The sequence below is a fragment of the Castor canadensis genome, chromosome 3 (assembly GCF_047511655.1).
Source record: "Castor canadensis chromosome 3, mCasCan1.hap1v2, whole genome shotgun sequence".
Taxonomy (NCBI): Eukaryota; Metazoa; Chordata; class Mammalia; order Rodentia; family Castoridae; genus Castor; species Castor canadensis.
In genome coordinates this window covers 168,969,075-168,990,831 of record NC_133388.1, presented here as the reverse complement: position 1 = coordinate 168,990,831, position 21,757 = coordinate 168,969,075, and the positions used below count along the sequence as shown (strand labels likewise).

General features: G+C 35.8%; 1 protein-coding gene across 5 annotated transcripts in view; it reads right to left on the bottom strand.

The window, feature by feature from the left end:
* Pkhd1l1 (PKHD1 like 1) overlaps positions 1-21,757 on the bottom strand; it is a 189,220-nt gene that overhangs the window by 11,569 nt on the left and 155,894 nt on the right. For 4 of the 5 annotated variants that reach the window (XM_074069062.1, XM_074069065.1, XM_074069064.1 and 1 more), the window contains 9 exons: positions 19,374-19,464; positions 16,557-16,705; positions 16,351-16,473; positions 15,611-15,722; positions 15,415-15,531; positions 11,132-11,297; positions 8,462-8,694; positions 8,124-8,291; positions 5,442-5,599 (listed from right to left, as the gene is read on the bottom strand). In XM_074069062.1, the coding sequence (XP_073925163.1) occupies positions 5,442-5,599; positions 8,124-8,291; positions 8,462-8,694; positions 11,132-11,297; positions 15,415-15,531; positions 15,611-15,722; positions 16,351-16,473; positions 16,557-16,705; positions 19,374-19,464 (1,317 nt within the window). The remainder of the gene's footprint in view (positions 1-5,441; positions 5,600-8,123; positions 8,292-8,461; positions 8,695-11,131; positions 11,298-15,414; positions 15,532-15,610; positions 15,723-16,350; positions 16,474-16,556; positions 16,706-19,373; positions 19,465-21,757) is intronic. The other variant, XM_074069063.1, reaches the window with a different exon arrangement.

Sequence of the window (21,757 nt, the reverse complement as noted above, 5' to 3'; positions counted from 1 at the left end):
TTGATGATTCTCAATTGAAAAATGTAATATATGAAATAAATTATTAGAGGAATATGTCTAAATTAAAGAAACTTTCCTTTGAAAGGCAACAAAGTACAATACAGGCTTTCAGTTCCAAGAGCAAAGACATGGGGAGGGGGTACTTAGTCTCCTTATGATATTGTGTGTGACCACACAAAATTAAGTACTTAATGTTTAAAAATTCTTATCTCACAGAAAAATTTTATAGTGACTAAGAAAGATACAGAAAAAACCTTCGACAAGATTCAACACCACTTCATGATAAAAACTCTAACAAAACTAGGAATAGAGGAATGTACCTCAACATTGTAAAGGCTATTTATGACAAACCTACAGCCAACATCATACTTAATGGAGAAAAACTGAAACCATTTCCCCTAAAATAAGGAACGAGACAAGGGTGCCTACTCTCCCCACTCCTATTCAACATAGTACTGGAATTCCTAGCCAGAGCAATTAGGCAAGAAGAAGAAATAAAAGGAATACAAATAGGTAAAGAAACTGTCAAAATATCCCTATTTGCAGATGATATGATCCTATACCTTAAAGACCCAAAAAAACTCTACCCCAAAACTCCTAGACACCATAAACAGCTATAGCAAGGTGGCAGGATACAAAATCAACTTACAAAAATCATTAGCTTTTCTATACACAAACAATGAACAAACTGAGAAGGAATATATGGAAACAATTCCATTTAACAATAGCCTCAAAAAAAATCAAATACCTAGGAGTAAACTTAAGAAAGGATGTGAATGACCTCTACAAGGAGAACTACAAACCGCTGAAGAAAGAGATTGAGGAAGACTACAGAAGATGGAAAGATCTCCCGTGCTCATGGACTGGTAGAATTAACATAGTAAAAATGGCTAGACTATCAAAAGCAATCCACATGTTTAATTGCAATTCCCAGCAAAATCCCAATGACTTTCATCACAGAGATTGAAAAATTCACCCTAAAGTTCATTTGGAAACACAAGAAACTGAGAATAGCCAAGGCAATACTCAGCAAAAAAGCAATGCTGGAAGTATCACAATACCCAACTTCAAGCTATATTGCAAAACAACAGCAATAAAAACAGCATGGTACTGGCACAGAAACAGACATGAAGACCAGCGGAACAGAATAGAGGACCCGGATACGAATCCACACAACTATGCCTACCTTATTTTTGACAAAGGTGCCAAAAATATACAATGGAGAAAAGACAGGCTCTTCAAAAATTTTGCTGGGAAAAGTGGTTATCCAGCTACAAGAAACTGAAACTAGATCCATGTTTATCACCCTGTACTAGTATCAACTCAAAATGGATCAAGGACCTTAATATCAGACCCAAACTCTGGAGTTAGTATAGGAAAGAGCAGGAAACACTCTGGAACTAATAGGTATAGGCAAGGACTTCCTCAAGAGAACTCCAGAAGTGCAGCAGCTAAGAGATAGGATGGACAAATGGGACTTCATAAAATTAGAAAGCTTCTGCACAACAAAAGAAGTGGTCTCTAAACTGATGAGACCACCCACAGAGTGGAAGAAAATATTTACCAGCTATATATCAGACAAAAGACTGATAACCAGAATATACAGGGAGCACAAAAAACTAAACTGTCCCAAAATCAATGAACCAATAAAAAAATGGGCAACTGAACTTAACAGAACTTTCTCAAAAGAAGAAATTCAAATGGCCAAAAAAGACATGAAAAATGCTCACCATCTCTGGCCATAAAGGAAATGCAAATCTAAACCACACTGAGATTCCACCTCTCCCCTGTCAGAATAGCTATCATCAAAAACACCACCAACAACATGTGTTGGCGAGGATGTGGGGAAAAAGGAACCCTTGCACACTGCTGGTGGGAATGCAAGCTAGTGCAACCACTCTGGAAAAAAATTTGGAGGCTTCTTAAAAATCTAAACATAGATCTGCCATATGATCCTGCAATCCCACTTTGGGATATACCCAAAGGAATGCAACACAGGTTACTCCAGAGGAACCTGCACACCCATGTTTATTGCAGCGCTGTTCACAATAGCCAAGTTATGGAAACAACCAAGATGCCCCACTACTGACAAATGGATCAAGAAAATGTGGTATTTATACATAATGGAATTTTACTCAGCCATGAAGAAGAATGAAATCTTATATCATTTGCAGGTAAATGGATGGAACTGGAGAACATCATTCTGAGCGAGGTTAGCCAGACACAGAAGACCAAAAATTGTATGTTCTCCCTCATATGTGGACTTTACATCTAGGGCAAATACAGCAATGTGGTTAGACTTGGATCACATGACAAGGGGAGAGCACATACAGGAGATATAGGAATAGGTAGAAAACCCAAAACATGAAAGCGTTTGATGTCCCCACTCCAGAGGAACTAATACAGAAACCTTAAAGTGACAGAGGTCAACATGAGAAGGGGATCAGGAACCAATCAACTTGGGTTGTAACACATTTGTACATGAAAGCAATGCTAGGAATTTCTCTGTATAGCTAGCTATCCTTAACTAGCAAAAATGCTTTGTCTTTCTTATTATGCTTATGTCTTCTCTTCAGCAAAATTAGAGATATGGGCAGAACAAGTTCTGCCTAGAAGCGGCGGGGGTGGGGGGGAGGAAAAGAGGGGGGAAGAAATGACCCAAACAATGCATGCACATGTGAATAAATTAATAATAATAAAAAAAGAAAAATCTGCCAAAATAACTTCCATCATGATCATAAATAAGGAGTATGTTTTCGTAAGGGCAAGGAAGGATTAATAAGGAGTCTAATAAGCCATATAACTTCAGAATTTTATTTTGATATTGTCTTCAAAGGTTCAGAATAATGGTCATGTACCTTTGTAATCAGTATTCTTGATTTTAAAATTAAAATATCCTCCTTTAATTTTTTTGTGGTATTAGGGTTTGAACTCAGGACTTCACGCTTGCTAGACAGACACTCTACCACTTTGTGTTCTGTATTCTTGAGATAGGGTCTTATGAACTACTTGCCAGGGCAGGCTTTGAACCATGATTCTCCTGATCGCTGCCTCCCAAGTAGCTATGATTGTAGACATGAGCCACTGGCACCCGGCCTATAATTTTTTTTTTTTAATCAGAAGCCAAATTCTTATCTCAGCCTGGCATAATTTTAGGTGCTGGCAAAAGCCACTGTTTCTTTTAGCTTAAGTCCTAGACTGAGATGAGACACAATAAATAAATGAAATACTTAAATAGTGAAGTCTGAAACATGTAAGAAGTTGATGTGTGAAGCCAGAATACAATAGAGCCACTTCCACACCCATGTTTATTATAGTACTATTCATCATAGCAAAGCTTTGGAAACAGCCCAGATGCTCTAAAACTCATGAATGGATAAAGAAAATGTGGTATATATACACAATGGAGTATAATTCAGTCACAAAGAATAAAATTATGTTGTTTGCAGGTAAATGGATGGGAAAAGACATCATCATGTTAAGCAAAGTGTGCTGGGCTCAGGACAAAATTGCATGTTTTCCTTCTTATGTGGAAATTGGATCTATGCATGTAAATACATAATTTTATATACACACAAAATAACGGAGAGAGAGAGAGATATGATGTAATTAGTGCTTCTGTTGAGGGAGCTACAGGGAGGAGATAGAGGAAAAGAGAATGATAGCAAATAATATTGAAACACAATGAATTTGTGTATGAAGACAGTATAGCATAATGCACTGCAAACATTTGAATAATAGAGGAGCAGGGCAATAGAGGAAGAGAAAGTAATAGATGGGTTTAATGTGACTAGAGCACAATACATACATGCCTGAAATACCAAGGCAAACCCCTCTTGAACAGTCAAAATATACTTAAAAAATGAAGAGCAGGAAGGTAAAATAGATCCTCTCTGGGGGTGGGTACCAGTGAGAGGAGGGAGGGCAGACAGAAAGGATGAAGGAGGGCAAATATGGTAGATGTATTATGTATTTTTGTATGAAAAGAGAACAATGAAACTTGTTGAAGTTGTTCTATGAAAAGGAGCGAGGAGATAGGGAGAATGGTGGAGGGGTGAATCTAATTAAGATATATTGTAAGCACATATGTAAATGTTACAATATACAACTATTATATGCAAATAGAAAAGAAGATGATGTGTGCTATGGAAAAAAAGAAAAGGTAAATGAGGGTATGAGAAATTGGGAGAGCCGAATGTTAAAGGACGATCAGGGATGACAAGATGAGGAATTTAGCCACCTTGTTAGAATGTCCCAAACACATCAACATCTGAAACATACTTTCTTTCAGGTGGTAGCATGTGTGGTGTGCTGAGGAACAGCAAGAAGCCCAGTGTGGCAAGAGAAGTAGGAGAAACAAGAGAAGTAAGAGATAGGGAGATTCTCATATGGCCTTATAGGCCATTGTGAGGACTATGACTTTTGTACAGAGACCAGCTGGGAAACCATTTCAGGCGCTGGGACAGAAAAGAGCCCGGATCTGATGCTTGACAAGAGGGGAGACCTGATTTTTGTAAGGTAGCTCCCTAACTACTGAGCTGAGATAGACCATAGAAGGGCAAAGGTACAAGCAGAAAGAATTGGGAAGCAAGTGTCTTAATCCAAGAAAAAGAAGATGTTGGCTCCACTGTATAGTAGCAGCAGCAGTGGTGAGAAGTGGTCTGAGTCTGGGTATTTTGAAAAGTAACTCAGTGGAATTCACAGATGGATGTGATAAGGAATGTGAGAGAAAGAGGGGTCAAAAATGGCTCCCAGGTGTTCTCCTGAGCAGCTGAAAGTATGGAATTTCTATCACTTAAGAAGGAGCATGTGTCTCTTTTTGTTCCTCCCCTCCCAGATTCACTTTTTCAGCATTGTGTCTTCATGTTCCTAACATCCTGGGACTTTGAAGTCTCAAATTCTTAGAAAAGAAAAAGTTCTGAATAATGGGATTACTGTTTAACCTCATACTTTTCTTTTCCACTACAGCATGACTAAATTTAATGTTTCCAGTCAAATTCAGTTTATAGCAAAGGCTTTTCATTATAAAAAAAAACCTTAAAATAATTTGCTGCAATCTCCGAAAAAAATTTTGAAGCTATGTTTTCTGTATGTATAATAACACCATGGAATAATAAGTCTTTAATTCCAAGTTTTGGATGTACACTATTTTAATGTAAAAATTCAGGTTTGCTTGCTAATCACAAAAATAATAGGCATCACTGTCTCATATATGGACACCAGAACAAGGGGAGGTGTTTGTACCTTTATATCCTTTCGGGCTGAGAAAAACTATCTGGGCTAATAGTACTTTCAGTAGTACCTTAATGGGTCTTTTGAACTGGGTTGTAAGGCTGACAATGTGAGAGAGAACAAGACAGTAGACAATCCTTAGCAGATAGAAATGTATGTAAGTAGTCAATTAGAATAACTCTTAAAACATTACTTCTATCTTGACTTACCTTATTATGATCAACATTAAGCAACATCACTCGAAGATTCTGAGGACTGGTACCCGTGAAGTAAACTTCGTAAGATTTGTTCAGAGCCACAATGCTATGAAATAGAGACAATCTTCTCTGGCATGTGTATCCAGCACACCAGCCATGGTCCTGTGGGCCTGAATCCACACAGAATGAAAGTTCATGCTCCTATGTTGTGAGTATTATTAGCACAAAATATAAAGAGAATTAAAATATTAAATTGTATTAAAAATAAATTGCAGTGGTCTAATTCAAAGGCAAATTCAGCATTTGTTTCCATTACCAGCTCATCATCTATTCAGCCATCTAAGCTATTTCCAAAACTTTGGCTTGAAAAGCAAGCCTCACATAGTGAGGAAGGAAATACTTTATCCTTTCTCCTCCCTTTCAAATGTGAGTTAGGGTAAAGAACCAACTTGTTCAGCCTCCTGGCTAGGAAACAATTTTATATATATATATATATAATATATATATTATATACACATATAATATATATTTATACATATATAATATATATTATATATATATTATATACACATATAATATATATTTATACATATATATATAATATATATATGATAATTTTTTAATTGAAACTTGGACAAGTGTGTGACTGAATCAGATTCATTAATTTAATCTTTCACTAATTAATTAGTAAATTCAACAAATACATTTGTTTTAATCAAGTCTTCAATCTTCCTCCATGTTAATTTTAACTTAATAATTTTTTGTTTAAAAAGTGACTACAGGTCTTATTGGAGGTTCAACATGAATAATGAACTGAAACGTCAGAAACAACATTCCATTATACCCTCCAAAAAGCTGAGAGATAGCTGCTGCTTTTCTATCTGATTCTTGGCATAACATGACTTTCATAGCAAACTTCTCTTTTTTACTTCAGTGAAACACAGTGAAATGTGGAAGGATGGATTTTCTTGATGCATGTATTCATTAGATTTGCTGAATTTTCTGGCTCACTTGGAAACATTTTTAATGTTTATATCTAAACTTCAATCAAATTTTAAATCAATATATACTTCTAAACCTCAAGTAGAGCATAATCTTTCTCATAGCATACAAGATATAAATCCCACTTTTAATATACCTTTTCTATAGGTTTTGAAAACAAACACAAAGAAATGTCTGTGTATAAAATGAAAAATTTAGAGTGACAAAAGTCATATTTAAAATATATATATAAAAAAGTATTAATGTTTGAAAAGAAAGATTGCTGGTATTCAGTAACTTTTATCTTGAGGAATTTTTTTCCTTATAGTATAGGGCAGCCCAAGCTTCTGTGATTCTTAAAACCTTTATGATTTTTTCCTTGCTACTGTCATTTACTAAAGACTTCTTTAAATTAATAGTCACCATTTTAAATTAAAATTTATTTTAAAGAGAAATGCTGTGTCACTATGGCAAATAGAAAACTTATACTGCTTGTTAAAAGAGGGAAAGGTAAAAATAAATAACAGTGAAATCTTTCTCTGCCATATAGAACAAAGCAATTTGAAAACATCTGTTCCATTCCTACATTATTTACAGAGTGCTCTAAAATGTTTCCCCAAATCTCTGCTTTATAAAACCTAAAGGGCAGCATTTGAAATTGAGTTGATTGCTGGCTATAGAAACAAATGGATTGTATGTTCAGGTGGGAAAAGTAGGTAGTGCTTTAAAATCATGAAACTTTCAGATATCCCTGACTGAGTTCATTCTGTTCTTTTTAACAAGTTTTTAAATGCATATTTTTGTGGGACATTACCTATTTATTGAATCCTAGAAATTTTTGGCACATGTTATGACACTGCCAGGGCACAGACATCTGTCTGGTCCAGGCTATGTGCCCATACAACATTAAATTGCCTAAAGACTAATCTTTGAGCCCCAGTGTCATTTCAGGGGTATACAATAAATCGTTGCCATATGTTTTCAGTACCACTTAGAAGTTCATTTTATTCGCTTAAAAAGACTTGAGATCAAGGAAACTCAATGGAGACCTGAATCTCGATCTGAATCCTTTTGGAGACTGTTTCTTCCCTCTGTACTCAAGCCATCTAAGACCAGAATGTGAGAAACCTAGACTTTGGACCTTCATAAAATGGTCTCAAAAGTCAAAGGAATCAGAAACTACAAAAAAAAAAAATAAAGAAAAGAAAAGAAAAAGAAAACCATATTGGTTACAAAATAAGTCTTCCAAAGATTCATGAGAATGAAAAATGAGTAGATTGAGAGTACATCTTCCCAAATATTCCAATAACATATTATCAGGTTTTTTTTCATTTATGTAAGGCAAATTGTATTTTTGGAGCTATTTAGGCCATTTTTCTTCAAAAAGTTATATCACCTTACCAATAAGTATGATCATCATTCCAAGAGTAAATTTCCTGTTACCCCTTCCACCTCCTTCCCTGTCCTCTTCTTCTCCTCCTCCATCCCTCCCAGTTCTTCAAATGGTCAGTTTGAAATAACTGTCCTGGATTTCCTGGATAGTTGACTGACAAAGGGTCAAGTCTCATCCCTGTATATATACCTCTCTAACAAGGGGAAGGCAAAGAAGCACTGATGGTTGCTAGTTTTGTATAGTAAATAATTTATGAGATGACTTAATGCATTTAATAAAATGCTTTGAGTAACACTGGCTTACTTAAATTGATCACCTACCATTAATGAGATCAACATAACCATCGCTCACTATAGCCACTGGTGAAAGTCTTCGTGTTTCTGTGTCAGAATCCAGGCTTTCAATAACCATCATTGCATATTCCATTCCGAAGCACTGATAGCTCTGCCACTCTGGAATGTATTTGCAGGTTGAATCTCTAATAATTCCTAGAAATATGTGTATACACATTTTAGCAATGAGAAGAAATCTGTTGGCAAAATACCCACTCACTATCTTTTTTCTTGTTATGTAAGATTAATATATCAATTATTAAAAATAAAATATATATTTTGTTTTATGACCTTCAGGTCTAACAACAGAATAAAATCCAACAAACCTTTATAAGGTGCTTTTTCAGTGACAGGAATTCTACTTCCATTCAAGAATGTGAGCATCACCTTAGGAATTCTGTAGTCTCCAATTCCTAGTTGGCTGTTTCCATTCCATTCATATTCTGCTTGAGGTATTACTGAACCAGAATTCCCCAGAAAGGAGCCATCTATGTCTCTAAGAAAAGATTTCCTTTTGGCATCACAAACCATGTCCACACAATCAGATGGATTGACTTTACTGGACAGAAAATGGCAAAATGAATGATTCAATTCATTGTTCCAGGAAAGCAATATGAATAAACTTGAGTGTATGATAAGATGGTATGAAAATATTGATTGAATCTTATTTTAGAAAGGGTTTAAAATGGGACCAAGTAGCATATACAGCTAGCATTGTAATGAGGTCTGCTCTTCCATTGTGTTTATTTGGTCCACAATTATGAACTCATTAACATATTTGAATGACTGGTTGTACTTGTGGGATATAAAATTAGAATTTCAGAATAGCAAAAGGTATTTCATATTTTGTTGAATAACAGACTACATATTTGTGCATTCGCAATATACTAACATTGTCCTATGTAGCAGGTGAATGGTTACTTGGTTGTGCAGGACATACAAAAATCCCTATGTTGGCCAAGAAGTCTTCATTATTTTTCCTTCCCTTCTTGTCTTTAAAAACAATAAAGTATTATTTACTATAAAATAATATAAATATTTAGTAAAGGGTTCAAAAAGTTTGATTTTTTGTTTTGTTTTGTTTCATGGAATAGAATCTTGCTCTGCATCCCAGGCTGGCCTGGAACTCAAGATCTTTCTGCCTCCACATCCCAAGTGCTGGGATTATAAGAATGTACCACCATGCCCAGTTTCTGAATTGAGATTCTTATGCTACATATTAGTAACATTCTGTAGATAACTATAAAAAAATGAGTCATTATAAATTTGTCATCCAGTTCAACCATGAGTGGTATATTGACTTCATCTTGATTTGCCTAGAGTATTAATTGATTGTCCCCTAATATAATAAAACAGCCACTGAATATGCACTGAATTATACATTCAATGGTATATGGTATTCTTATAAAATAACATGATATATACTGTGAGGAAATAAATGTTATTCCAGAGTTACAGCATAAATAAAATAGTGGAAAGCTCAGATCTACAAGGCAGTATCTAGCATACTTTATAACATGAAGTTATAAGTTATCTCTTACTATAATACACTAGTTTTAGAAATGAATTTCAAAAAATATTTCTGTAGCTCATGAGTTATTTGTATTCAAGTATGCACAATGTGCTTAAGTGCACTCTTTTATATTGCAACTCTAAGCTCTGTCTTAGTTCACGTTGCTAAGAAACAGAGCCTAAGAAGTGGATTTTTGGGTAAGTGAGTTATGGAAGGAGTCCACTCAAAAATGAAGAGAGAAACCATGCAGAGCAAGGGATAGAAAACAAAGATTACTATGTTCTTCAGCTTCATTCTGATTCCATAGAAACCACTGGGACATGGATTGCATTCCAGAGTTGTTACTGCCTCAAGACAAGGAGGCCAGCCTTGTACTCCTGAATCAGTCATTTGCCCTGAGCTACAAGAGTATTGGTGGTTGGGGTAGGGAGTTTGGATAACAGCAAAGTTCTGAAAAAGAGGGCAACCATGGGTTGTTATGGGCCACCATTTAGAGCATTTGGAGGCTGGGTGCACTGCCTAGGTAAAAAGATCTGGGAGAGTACCAGCAGCATCAACGAAAAAGCATAGAATTCAAGGAAATTGCATTTGAAAGTATGTTTTCCTAGATATTAAGATTATATATTAAATCTGAAAACTCAATAACTAAGTAGGGAATACTGCCTAGTTAAGAGGAGCTTGGTTGAACCCAAAATCATCACAGTTCAGCAATGATGAAATGAGCAAATGTTGGGCTGTCATCAAAATAAAATCAGATGAAGTCAGACTATTTTTGAAATATTGCATTTTTCTGGGGAGAGGTCCTCTTAATTATGGATATTATTCCTTTTCTCCAAACTGAAATTGGTCAAGGATCTCTTAGAGATATTTTCTTTCCTCCAGTACTATCTTACATCTAAATTCCTGCTCTGTATATCCAAGAAAAATAGTTATTGACTGCATACTTCTATTACCTAAAATCTAAATGATCAGCCTCTGGAAATATCTTGACACCAACTGAATTTTATGGTTAGAGAAATGACTGTTCTGAGCATCTGTGTATTTATCACAGTTGTTAGAACAACTGACATTAAATTTCCAAACACATTTTGGAATGTTTGTGATAGGGCATTTTGAAAGCAACAGGTAAAAGAAAAATAAAAAAAGAGACAAAAAGGTAGTGATATCTCTTATCCTTCAATGACTATTAATGGGGAGACAATATAGAACACAATTCAGACCTCATCTCTATCTTTTATGCTTAATTATGATGTTATAAATGATGCATGAAAATGGGAGAGAAACATATATATTAAAGCCCAGTTACTAAAACTCACCTGAGAAAACTGAGATTGACATTACTGAAGTCTTAATTTTCATGTTGATTGTAATTTTGTAGATAGTAGTTATTTTAATATAGCAACTTTCTCAGATCTTTAAGAGGGAGCAGAGAGTGAAAAACTATAAGGATAACAAAGAAAATGTGAGTTTTCATCTAGTTTACCTTATGTCAGGCCTATGTATAAATATTTTGGACTGTTCAGTAGTATCGACCAGTTGAATCTTCTCCACATGAATTGGATGCTGTAAATCTTCATTTAAAGGGTTGGTGATGAATATCACATTAGTTTCCCCTGAGCAAACATTCTTAAATCCAACGAATGTTAAACCTAAAACATAAGTAATAGAAATTATCCCCCAATTGAAATAGAATCAGACGTATCTCAAGCACATTTTATCTAACACATCTTTTTCCTACTGCCTTAAATATAGAGCTCTTATTTGATACAGTAAAAGAATATACCAATATTTGTGGTCAACTATAGTTACCTATATCCACACTTCTCTCACATTTTCTCTCAATTTGGTCATGTCACTTAGTTTTGGCAATGGGACAATAGTAATTGTGGCATAAGCAGAAATCTGGAGAGTACTTGAGTATTAGGGGTAAGCTCTCTCATGATGCTACAGGAAATCACACGACTTTCAATGTGGAAGTAAGTCTAGGATACATATGACTTACCCTCTCCCATCACCCCAGACAATGGTCAGCACCAACCACTGGACATGGATGGTTATCTCAACTATGCAGTCCATCCATAGCTATCCTGGAAACTGATGGCAGCTCAGATGATAACAGCAGAACTACTTGGCTGAACAAAATTCAACTTGCCAAATTACCGAGTATGAACTCATAAATTTGGGGAGTGGTTTATTATGCAGCAAAAGTTAACTGAAACATCATTTGTCTCTTGGCTTCTTTGCATATATTTGACCAAAAATAAAATTGATAAGATTCAAAAACTTAATCTCCATCATACATAAAATATAATAACTCAAAAAGAAAGGCAAGGAATGACTTCCCAAATTCTTAAATCAGCTATGTATTCTCTATATATATACATATTATACTGCTGAATTATATTTTCTCCTTAGAAGAGACTCTTGCGTGTGTATAAACATGTATATGAATATTAGTAAGATGCCACAGTCAAAGAGGCTGCTTGTACTCTGCCTAGATTTCTTTACAGACTCAGTGCACCCAGTCTCTGAAGTCCTCATGCAAATATTGTGAAGTAGGAAGATCATTCCAATTGACAGAGATTTGAGTAGCACACAGGGTCATTTACTTTTGTGGAGACAAGCATGATATGAGGTAAGGATAAACTAAGCTCATGGGTAGTGTTGAGTGGTTTGGCTAGTTGGTTAAGGACCTAAAAGGAACCAAATTGGATTTTCAGGGGAAAACATGTGGATAGATCTATGGAAATATGTACAAAGGGTATGTTATTCCCTGCCAAAAGCATTCAATGTTGAAGAATTCCCCCAAAACAAAATAAATAGGATAACTGTCCAGTAGTTGCCAGCTAATCTTTGTCCTCAGCTATTTCAGTCTCTTTACAATAGACTCATGAACTGACTAGTCTTGGAGGTGGAGATGAAGGCTATGTGTGGACTCAATAGCGTGAACTTCTTTCTAAGGTCAATCAAGCACTCCCACTTCTTAATGTCTGATATGAATTTCTAGGCATAGAAACTAAAGCTGAGTTATTAGTATACCACTATTACTTTGGAAACAAAATCATTAATAAATTAAAATTTACCACATCAAATTTATTTTATCTTGGAAAGGGTAAAATTCATGTTGACTGGTATTGATATGTACTCTACTCTGTGTGTGTGTGTGTGTGTGTGTGTGTGCTTGCATAGATTCAATTGGTACTACCATCCAAGGACTCACAACATGATCTAAGTACACAGAATTCTGCTTAACATCATCCTGAACTATAGAACCTACTTTTGGCAAAACAGGTTCAGTGTTAGGCAAATGATAATGGGATTACAATGGGACAATTTCACCAATGACATTATAGCATTTTGTCAGCCTAACAGGTTGGTGGAATAATCTTGAAGGTATAGTAGTACCAGATTTGGAAGTGATTACCTGGAAAAATGTCTTATTAACCTAAAATCAACAACCATCAATGATGCTAAATACACAAAATAATAGAATACATGGAGCTGGTACTAAGGGATAAGAGTAATATTAACCTTGTTCACCACCATCCCTGGAAACCCACTCAGGAAACTTTAGCTTCTAATCCTACAATGTTTTTTTTTTGCAGTGCTGGGGTTTGAACTCAGGGCTTGCACCTTGAGCCACTCCACCAGTCCTATTATTGTGATGGGTTTTTTGAGATAGGGTTTCACAAACTATTTTCCCAGGGCTTGGAACTGCGATCCTTCTGATCTCTGCCTCCTGAGCAGCTAGGATTATAGACATGAGCCACCAGTGCCCAGCTTACAATTTATTTAGTTTTGTTTTGTTTTTAGTACTGGAGATCAAACCAGGGACTCACATAATGGTAAGCAAGCACTCTAGTACTTAGTTATATTCCCCAACCCCTCCCCATTTCTACAATTTCAAATTTTGCAAGTCTAGATGCCATAGTTCCCGGAGGGAGAGTGTTTCTACTTGGGGATAAAGTAATTAGTCCAATAAAAATAAAACTACCTTATGGTCACTTTGGTTGTCAGAAAAAGAAGGTATTTATCATCTAGCAGAGATAAATGACCCTGATCACCATGTAGAAGTAGGGCTACTACTAAGTAATTAAGGCAGGGAGAACTCACATGATCCACCAGGGTGTATCCCTAATATTGGCTACAAATGGGTAAGCTCAGAAATCATGATTTTATAAGGGTGCAGGATGTAGGGGGCTATTTATAACAGGATCGAGGGTCTGGACCATGCTATCAGGCAAGCCACCTTGACTAGCAAATGTGTTAGCCAAGGAGGAAGGAAGTCTAGAAAGAATGATGGAAGAGAGAGATGAGTACCATTTATGGTCTAGGGACCAGCTCTGGCAGTGTGACTACTAATCCACTTATAACATTTCCCAGAAGTTGTGACTATGCAGAAACCTGGACAAATTCTATTCTGGTGGAATAAACTTAACACAACTAAACAAAAAGAAAAGGCAAGCAAGTCCAAGTGATCCTAGTAGTGGACAGAAGTTTATGCAGGCTAGCACACCCATCTTCAATCTCTGTAAGTATTGGCTGCTAACAGCTCAGAGTTTCCCTATTTCCAGAGAATTATCCTTAGCAACAACAGTAGCCATACCACCAGGAATAAGACCATCCCTGGCAGCTGCAATCAAAAATTAGTTGAATGGCCACTCCTCTCCCCCTAAATATGAGACAATTTAATTGGCAGTTTACATTCCAGAAGTCACTGGTGGGATCAAGTGAATCTGTACTCCAACTCATACCATATCTTTGCTTAGTAACTTCCTTTGTCCTATCCTACTTCAATACCTTTCTTGGACATTCCTTTTGGAAACTATTTTCACAAAAAAATCCTTGTCTTAGAGTCTTCTTCCAGGGATTCCAACCTAAGTCAACCATCTTTCATATGTTATCTTTCAAAACTATCTTGGGAAGAACAACTACTTGTGCTTCTTCAAGAAATTTTACTTTTAAGGCTCCCTTTCATAAAGATATTTTTATTGTTACTTTACATTTTTAATATTACAGTGTGTTTTTTATTTAAAGCAATATATGTTATGTAATGTTCTCCAAGGGTATCAACATTGCAAACAACAGTGAAAAATGATGGTCATTTATTTCAAATTTCTGGGACCTAAAGTTGTAAGGAATAATATGTCAAAATTAGATATCTAACTTACTGAGCTACTTTCTTCAAAGCTACACTGGGTAAAAATATCATAGAGAGGAAACTTGAGACACTGCAATAGAAAATGTCACAGTGCATTTAATAGGCAAATTAAAATGACTGATGTATTCATTAATTTATATACGGTTATTTTACATTTCTCCAGAAACTGCCTGGTTCAGTGGATTTTTTTTTTCAGGAGAGTTTTATTTTAATCCTTTCTTTGCCAACAGAGGGAAGAATTTTATAAGATACATCAATTCTATGAACTTAAGTTTCTCCAGTTGTAAAAGAGGATAGCAATATATAATTCTACTTATATGAAAGGACTTTTACAAATCATAGCAATTAATTAATGTTAAATTACTATACTAGTGGAATTTTCCATTGTTTTGTAAGAAAAAAATTTTCAGTGTATAAAAATGTTGCCAGGGCATTATTTTTGGAATGGACCCTATTGTCTAATTTCTTGTGATGTTGAGCAAATTCACACAAAATTCATTCAAATAACTTTGACTTACAATGAAACATTATTAGTTACATGGTAATCTTCATGTCTGTACAGAACGTAATGGAACAGATTTGTGAACGTGGATGTTTAAACTTGCCTGAGATGTCCAAAAGGCCACCAATGGCATTGTAACTCATGGTCCCCGCATGAGGCTTCCACGGTGCCATGTTATGAGCTGAAGCAAAAGTGGGCCAACAGATTCCACTTCTCCCACCTTTTACAAAAAGAGAAAAGGTTAACAGAAATTGCAAATGCACTCATTTGAACACCAACATTAAAGTTCAAATTTTCACCTGATGGAGGTCTAGAGCTCCGATGTGCAGCAGTGAGTTCAATATTGGGGTCTTCATTAGTCAGGACATCAGAGCAATTAAATTCAGGGCTACTTCCAACAATTAATGAGTTCTATTTGTTTAAAAAATAGTGTTAATAATAGCCTTAAAAAAAGAAAACATAACAACAAATAATACTGAATTCTACTGTAGTAAAGCACAAACTAAAATTTTCGGGAATAAACTGGAGGTGTAGCTTAAGTGTTAGAGCGCCTGCTTTGCAAGTGCGAAGTGAGTTCAAACTCTAGTTCTACTGAAAAAAACTTTTTTTCAGAAGGTGATCACTTATTAAATAAAGATGAAAAACTGTGATTACTACCCCAACTGAAATGGCACTCGAAGAGAGATGGGGAAAACACATTCAAGTAGCTATACAAAATGACATGCTATGTTTCCATGATAGAAACATGTCCAGGAAATAGTGGGAATAAAAAGTGGGGGAAGGTGTCATTCCTACCTCTGCCGCTTCAAGAAAGCTTTCACAGAAGGAATGAGAATTTAATGAACTGCTGCAACATCAGCAGGTGATAATCAAGAACAGGTGAGGGAAGGGGAAGGAGATAAAGATGAAGAGTTGCCTGATTTCAAAAGCAGGGAGGTTTGGACTATTCAGAGACAGGAGCTAAAGAGGTTATTCTTATTAGTCCTTCAATAAATTTATTCATCTCATAGTGGGTTCTTTTTTTTCATTCATTCCTTACCTTAATCTTCACAGTTTTCCTGGAAATTTTGTGAGATATAGCAGCTGGCATGTAGATCATTGAAAAAATGGCCATTCCATTGTTCACAAGGGTCACATTATAGATATGCACACTCTCTGTGGTCTATAACACAATTTGAAGTTTACACAGTACAAAGGACAATCATAAAAGAAATTTTAAAAATCAGCATCTTCAATCACATGTACCTGAAAATAAATTCCATAATCCCAGCATGCCCAAATGATAAATCCCTGTATAAGAGAACATCCAGGAAGGCCATCTTGGTTCATATAGATACCATATAGACCTCCATGAGCCTCATTGTCAAACCAGTCTTCCATGGGATTAGACTGACCTTGAAAGAAAATATAGAACCAGAGAATAACACTGTAAGTCAGTTTATATAGTCTTAATAAGCAGTATCCATTAAAGTTAACAAACCTTTATATATATACATGTAATATTATATATAATATATACAATTCCAATGTAAATTTTAATGAGATGATCTAATATTTTTACAGAGCTACCATTTATGGTTTACTCTACTTGGTATTACCCTCAAGTAATTTGTCTCTTCATTGTTACCCAGAATAATTTCATACTCATTTGATAAAATTTGATTTAGTGTTGCTAACCCTAATTATTTTGTATTTTTAAACTAAGCATGAATTTTGTTAGAAAGAGTGTGAGGTTTAATTGAAACAAGCCTAAACTTGAAATGCAATGATATCACTTGCTCTCTCTCTGTAAAATGCTTCGTTTGCCCTACATTTTTGTTGCTGGCCCTTTCTACCCATATCATTTTCAAGAGTCACTTCCTAACTGCCTGTGTCAAAACAGCACCTCAGTACTTTACATGCAATTAAAAAATTTTGCTTGAAATTTTATTAATTATTGGTGAATTATTCTTTCCTCTTTCCTACTAGAATGCAAACTTCAGGAGAAAGGCACTGTGCCTGGCTTATTCATCACCCATATTCCTGGACCCTAGAATGTAGTTCAGAGATAGGTGCTCCTTAAATAATTTTTTGGATTGATATATGTGTGAAGTTAGGAGAATTATTTAATGTTTTAGAACCTCAGGTTCCTTGGTATCTGACTTCCTCTTATCTTCCATCAACTTTCCTTTCTTCCCAGTAATTTCAGTGCTATATTTTATTTATGATCTGTCTATTTTGATTTTGTTCCTCCATTAGAAGATATTTGCATTCTTCTCCCTGTACCCACACAAGGGACAGAGAAACAAGTATGGCCAATAAGAAGTGTGGCCCCTCCCCTGGACCAAGCCTATGCACTGTCCTGTTCCTAGGTCCTTCGTAGGTCCCTAGCCTCTTATCCAGGATGCATTAGATAAATTGACAGACATTACAAGAACTTAATTAAGCCCCCATTCCTCTACAATCATTTATAACTGAACTGCTATAAATCCCAAACCTTCTTATGAATACTCTCAACTATTTAGCAATATTAACACAATATAAAAAAGTATTGTGTGACATCATAGATATTAGAATATATATTCACAATTCATATTTTTATTTTCCAAAAATCATGAAAACAACTTCATGGATGTTATAGAGAAATTACAGAATTGAAATTTTTGTGTCAAAGAAAAGCCACTGTAAGTTGTTGGAGACTGAAATATTTAAATAGAAAATGCATCAAAGAACCACTTAAGTCTGTTGATAGGTTGTATTATGCTTTTCAAACATATTTTGCATAAGGATTAAATTAGCTCAAGTTCAGTAATTTTTAAATTTTCATAAAAATATTGATACAAATATCTTAATTAACTCATTATCTAACATATTGCCAAAACCATATAGCTAATGAAGCTATTTAAATATTACAATGAAATAAAAAGCAGTAATTCTAAATGGAGCATAAATTTTTCAGAGAAAGTCCCTTTTCATTTAGCTTCCTTTAAATTTCTTAAAAGGTAAAGCTGAAGTTTTGCGACTTTTTTTCTTTTTGATATAATAGTAATTCATTTACGGCTAAAAGTAGAGATGATAAGTACTGTATAAGTCCCTAGTCAACTTTTTCCCACTCACCTTCTATGACTTTTTTCTTTATACTTTCACTGTTTCTTTATGTAAATATAAATACTATACACATTCTAATTTTCTTCCCTTTTTTCCACAAAACATAAAGAGCATGAATTATATACAAGAAGCATTTATGCCATTTTACACATTCCACTCATTGCTTAAGAATATCTTGGAAATTTCTCTATGTCTCTTTTGCCTTGTTTTTTAACTGGTATCTAGTGTTCCAGTGTCCAGCCTTATAAAGCCCTATTAGTCTACAATTAAAGAACACAATATTGCTTTCAGTTGTCTCTAATAAACACAATACCATGATGAACAACCTAGTTCATAAGTAATTTTTAAGTGTGTAAAGAACAACTGTTCACTACATTACTAGAAGTTGAAATGCTGAGTCAAAGGTAAATGCATATAAGATTTTCATAGATATTATCAGAATTCTTTGTAAAAAGATTGTTTCATTTTTTTCTTCACCCAATAATGTGTGAGTTTTCTTACATTACCAAAAGAGCATTTTTGGTTAGTTCTTGATTTTTACTAATCTCATAAAGAAATTACCTGAGAACTGTTCCTGTCCTTTGACTTTTTCATGCATGCAGATTTTTAATAAATGAATAGTATTCGATTAATGTAGAAGTGTGAAAGAGTGTCTATCCCTATACACATGTGTTTCTATGCATAGATGTGCTGTTTTTGTGAATGTGGTAGTAGGATGAGGTAGTCACTGTTTCATTTTCAATCAAGTCAAGAATAGAAGTTGCTTTTGGAGCTTGGATCAGAAATTTGGAAAAAAAAAAGTTTTCCTTAAAAGCCTGTCCATTTCTCTTTAGAACCAACATTTTATTTGTTTCGTTTTGCAATAATTTAATTTGCTGGGTTCTTTCAGTGTCCAGAAAGAAGAGATATCACATATTAAACTGAGAAATTTGAATTTATGTTCTGGTTTTAGTGATTCTATGCCAAAAGACTTACTTGAACAAGGTTCACCATCAATGCGGTATCCCACTCTTCCAAATCCAGCAACTACATTATTTTGTAAAACCGTATTAGTCCCTCTATTTATCTAGCACAATGATAAAGAAAATACCTTGGATTAGTCTATAATAAAATGAGAGTAAGTATATCATAGCATACTTGTGAAAACCTTTACTTATGATTATACCTTCAGGAGAAAAATATCTAATAAATTATTCACACACTCATATTTACATTGTAAATGAAGAACTGGAATTATATTTTTGTTGTTTTATTTTAATTTTGTGATACTGAGGATTGAACCCAGGGCCTCATGCATCCTGCTTTACCACTGAACAACACCCCTAGCCCCACATTAAGTTTTCAAGTTAAAGTCACCACTAGGTTCTATATCTTCATTACAAAACTATATCTAAAAAATTGTTTTTTATTTCAACAGAAAAATCCAAGTGGATGTGTTTAAGAAATTTACAAGTTATAAATCAAATTCCAGTATTATAGGAAGGTTATAAGGATATCATCATGTTTTATATTTTGTTACAAGTTTGATTGATTTATTAAGAAAAAGACAACTAAAGCAATTAGAGTGGACAATAGGATCCAATGATGACAATGACTACAGTTTTAAAAAACCTAGGTTAGCACAAGTGATGGTAATTGCTAAAAATTTCATTTTATGAGCAAAGTCAAAGTGGTAGAAAATGAAAGTACAGATCATGAAAGGTTTAATTCTTCCTTATGGTGTCACCAAAAGAGTCAAAACTCTTAATCCTGGAGGATCCAAGATGGCAGCTAGGGTAGGGAATCAGAAATCCTAAGCTCCATGACTCCAGAAAATTCCTTGAGATGTCAGAGCTAGACTTGGGTAATTCTGATTGCTTCTAGCCAAAATAATAACTACCATCACATTAGGTGCAGATAAAATTCAAAGACTGACATTTAAATCAGCCTTTAATTGCACCTAGCAGCCTCAAAAAACCTATGTGGCACAGTCAGCAAGGTGTGTCCAGCCCTGGGAAAGAAAGCCACCTGGACTGTTTCTCTCTCTTTTTTTTTCTCCTAACAAGAAGACAAAACATCCATCAGAATCAAATTCTATGAGCTCCTGGACCCCAGCTATGGAAAGCCTCCCTAGGCCACTCCACACTGAAAATAGCAGCACAATTTCTCCCCACCAGCTGGCCACAAAGGTATTTGCATGAACTGCAGAACAAACAGGTGGGCATCACACACCATGCATGACTCCCCTACCCACTCCCTGGGAAAATACTTCAGAGCAGCCCCTGGGCAGACTGAACCCACCCCCAACAAAACTGATAAACACAAACAGGGAATTGCAATCTAACACCGAAAGTAGAGGTGGGGGTGGAATGCTGAGCCTGCCCTGGAGAATGGGGTGGGGCAAAGAGCCGAACAATCAGCACCAAACTCTCAGTGGACTAATGTGGGTAAACCAGCAAAGGCTGAGAGCAGGAGCAGGGTGACAAACCAACCCTCCAGAGGAGTGCCACTAGCACCCAGAGGTTGGGAGAGACAAAAAGGCTAAGAGCAGTGGTGGGATGAGGAGTTGACCTCCCAAAGCAGGGTAGGAGGTGGATCCTGAAGCTGATTTCTGGGACAGAGGCCAGCATTCAAAACTGAATTGCTCCACCTTGCTGGGAGAGGTGCTAACCAAACAGAGCTGCAGCTAAAGGTCAATGCAGATGCTGCCTCATGAAAACAACAGTTCTGACTGCACTGCAGGAGCTGGCAGTCTTACCTCACCTCACAATTCCAACCAACCTTGTGGACAGAAGGACCAAATACTACTCACAATCCAGTCAACAAATGAGACCACATTAGAGCTTCTGCTTGTATGTCAATGCCAGGATTGGACACCTAAGGAATAACTCCAGAACTTTTACCAAAAGACTGAACTTTCTGTGGTTCCTGAACCTGGTGTTTTTTATTGTGCTTCTTTTTTTTTTTCCTCCACTATTATTAATGTCACCATCAGTATTTTCTTATTCCTATTTTTACACCCTTCACATTCCCTCCTTCTCTTGGGCTACAATCCATTGTTCCCCTCCCAACTACTCTTCCTGCCTCTTCTCACCCACACTTTCCCCCGTCCTCACCTCTCCTCCTATCCTCTCCAAAACTGTCACCACACTACGCCTCTTTCCACACACTCCCTATCCTCTGACTAGCCTCCTGTACCAACTGTACACAACCTCAGCCCCTTGCAATCCCCACCACAAACACTCTCCACTATAGCAACAGAAACACACAAAGGGGCCACAAAGCACAGCAGCTCCCATACCCCTTCCCCCACCCTCCTTTATTGCCATCTTTACCAATTCTCCACAATCTATAACTAGTCAAATAACCACTACTGCCCC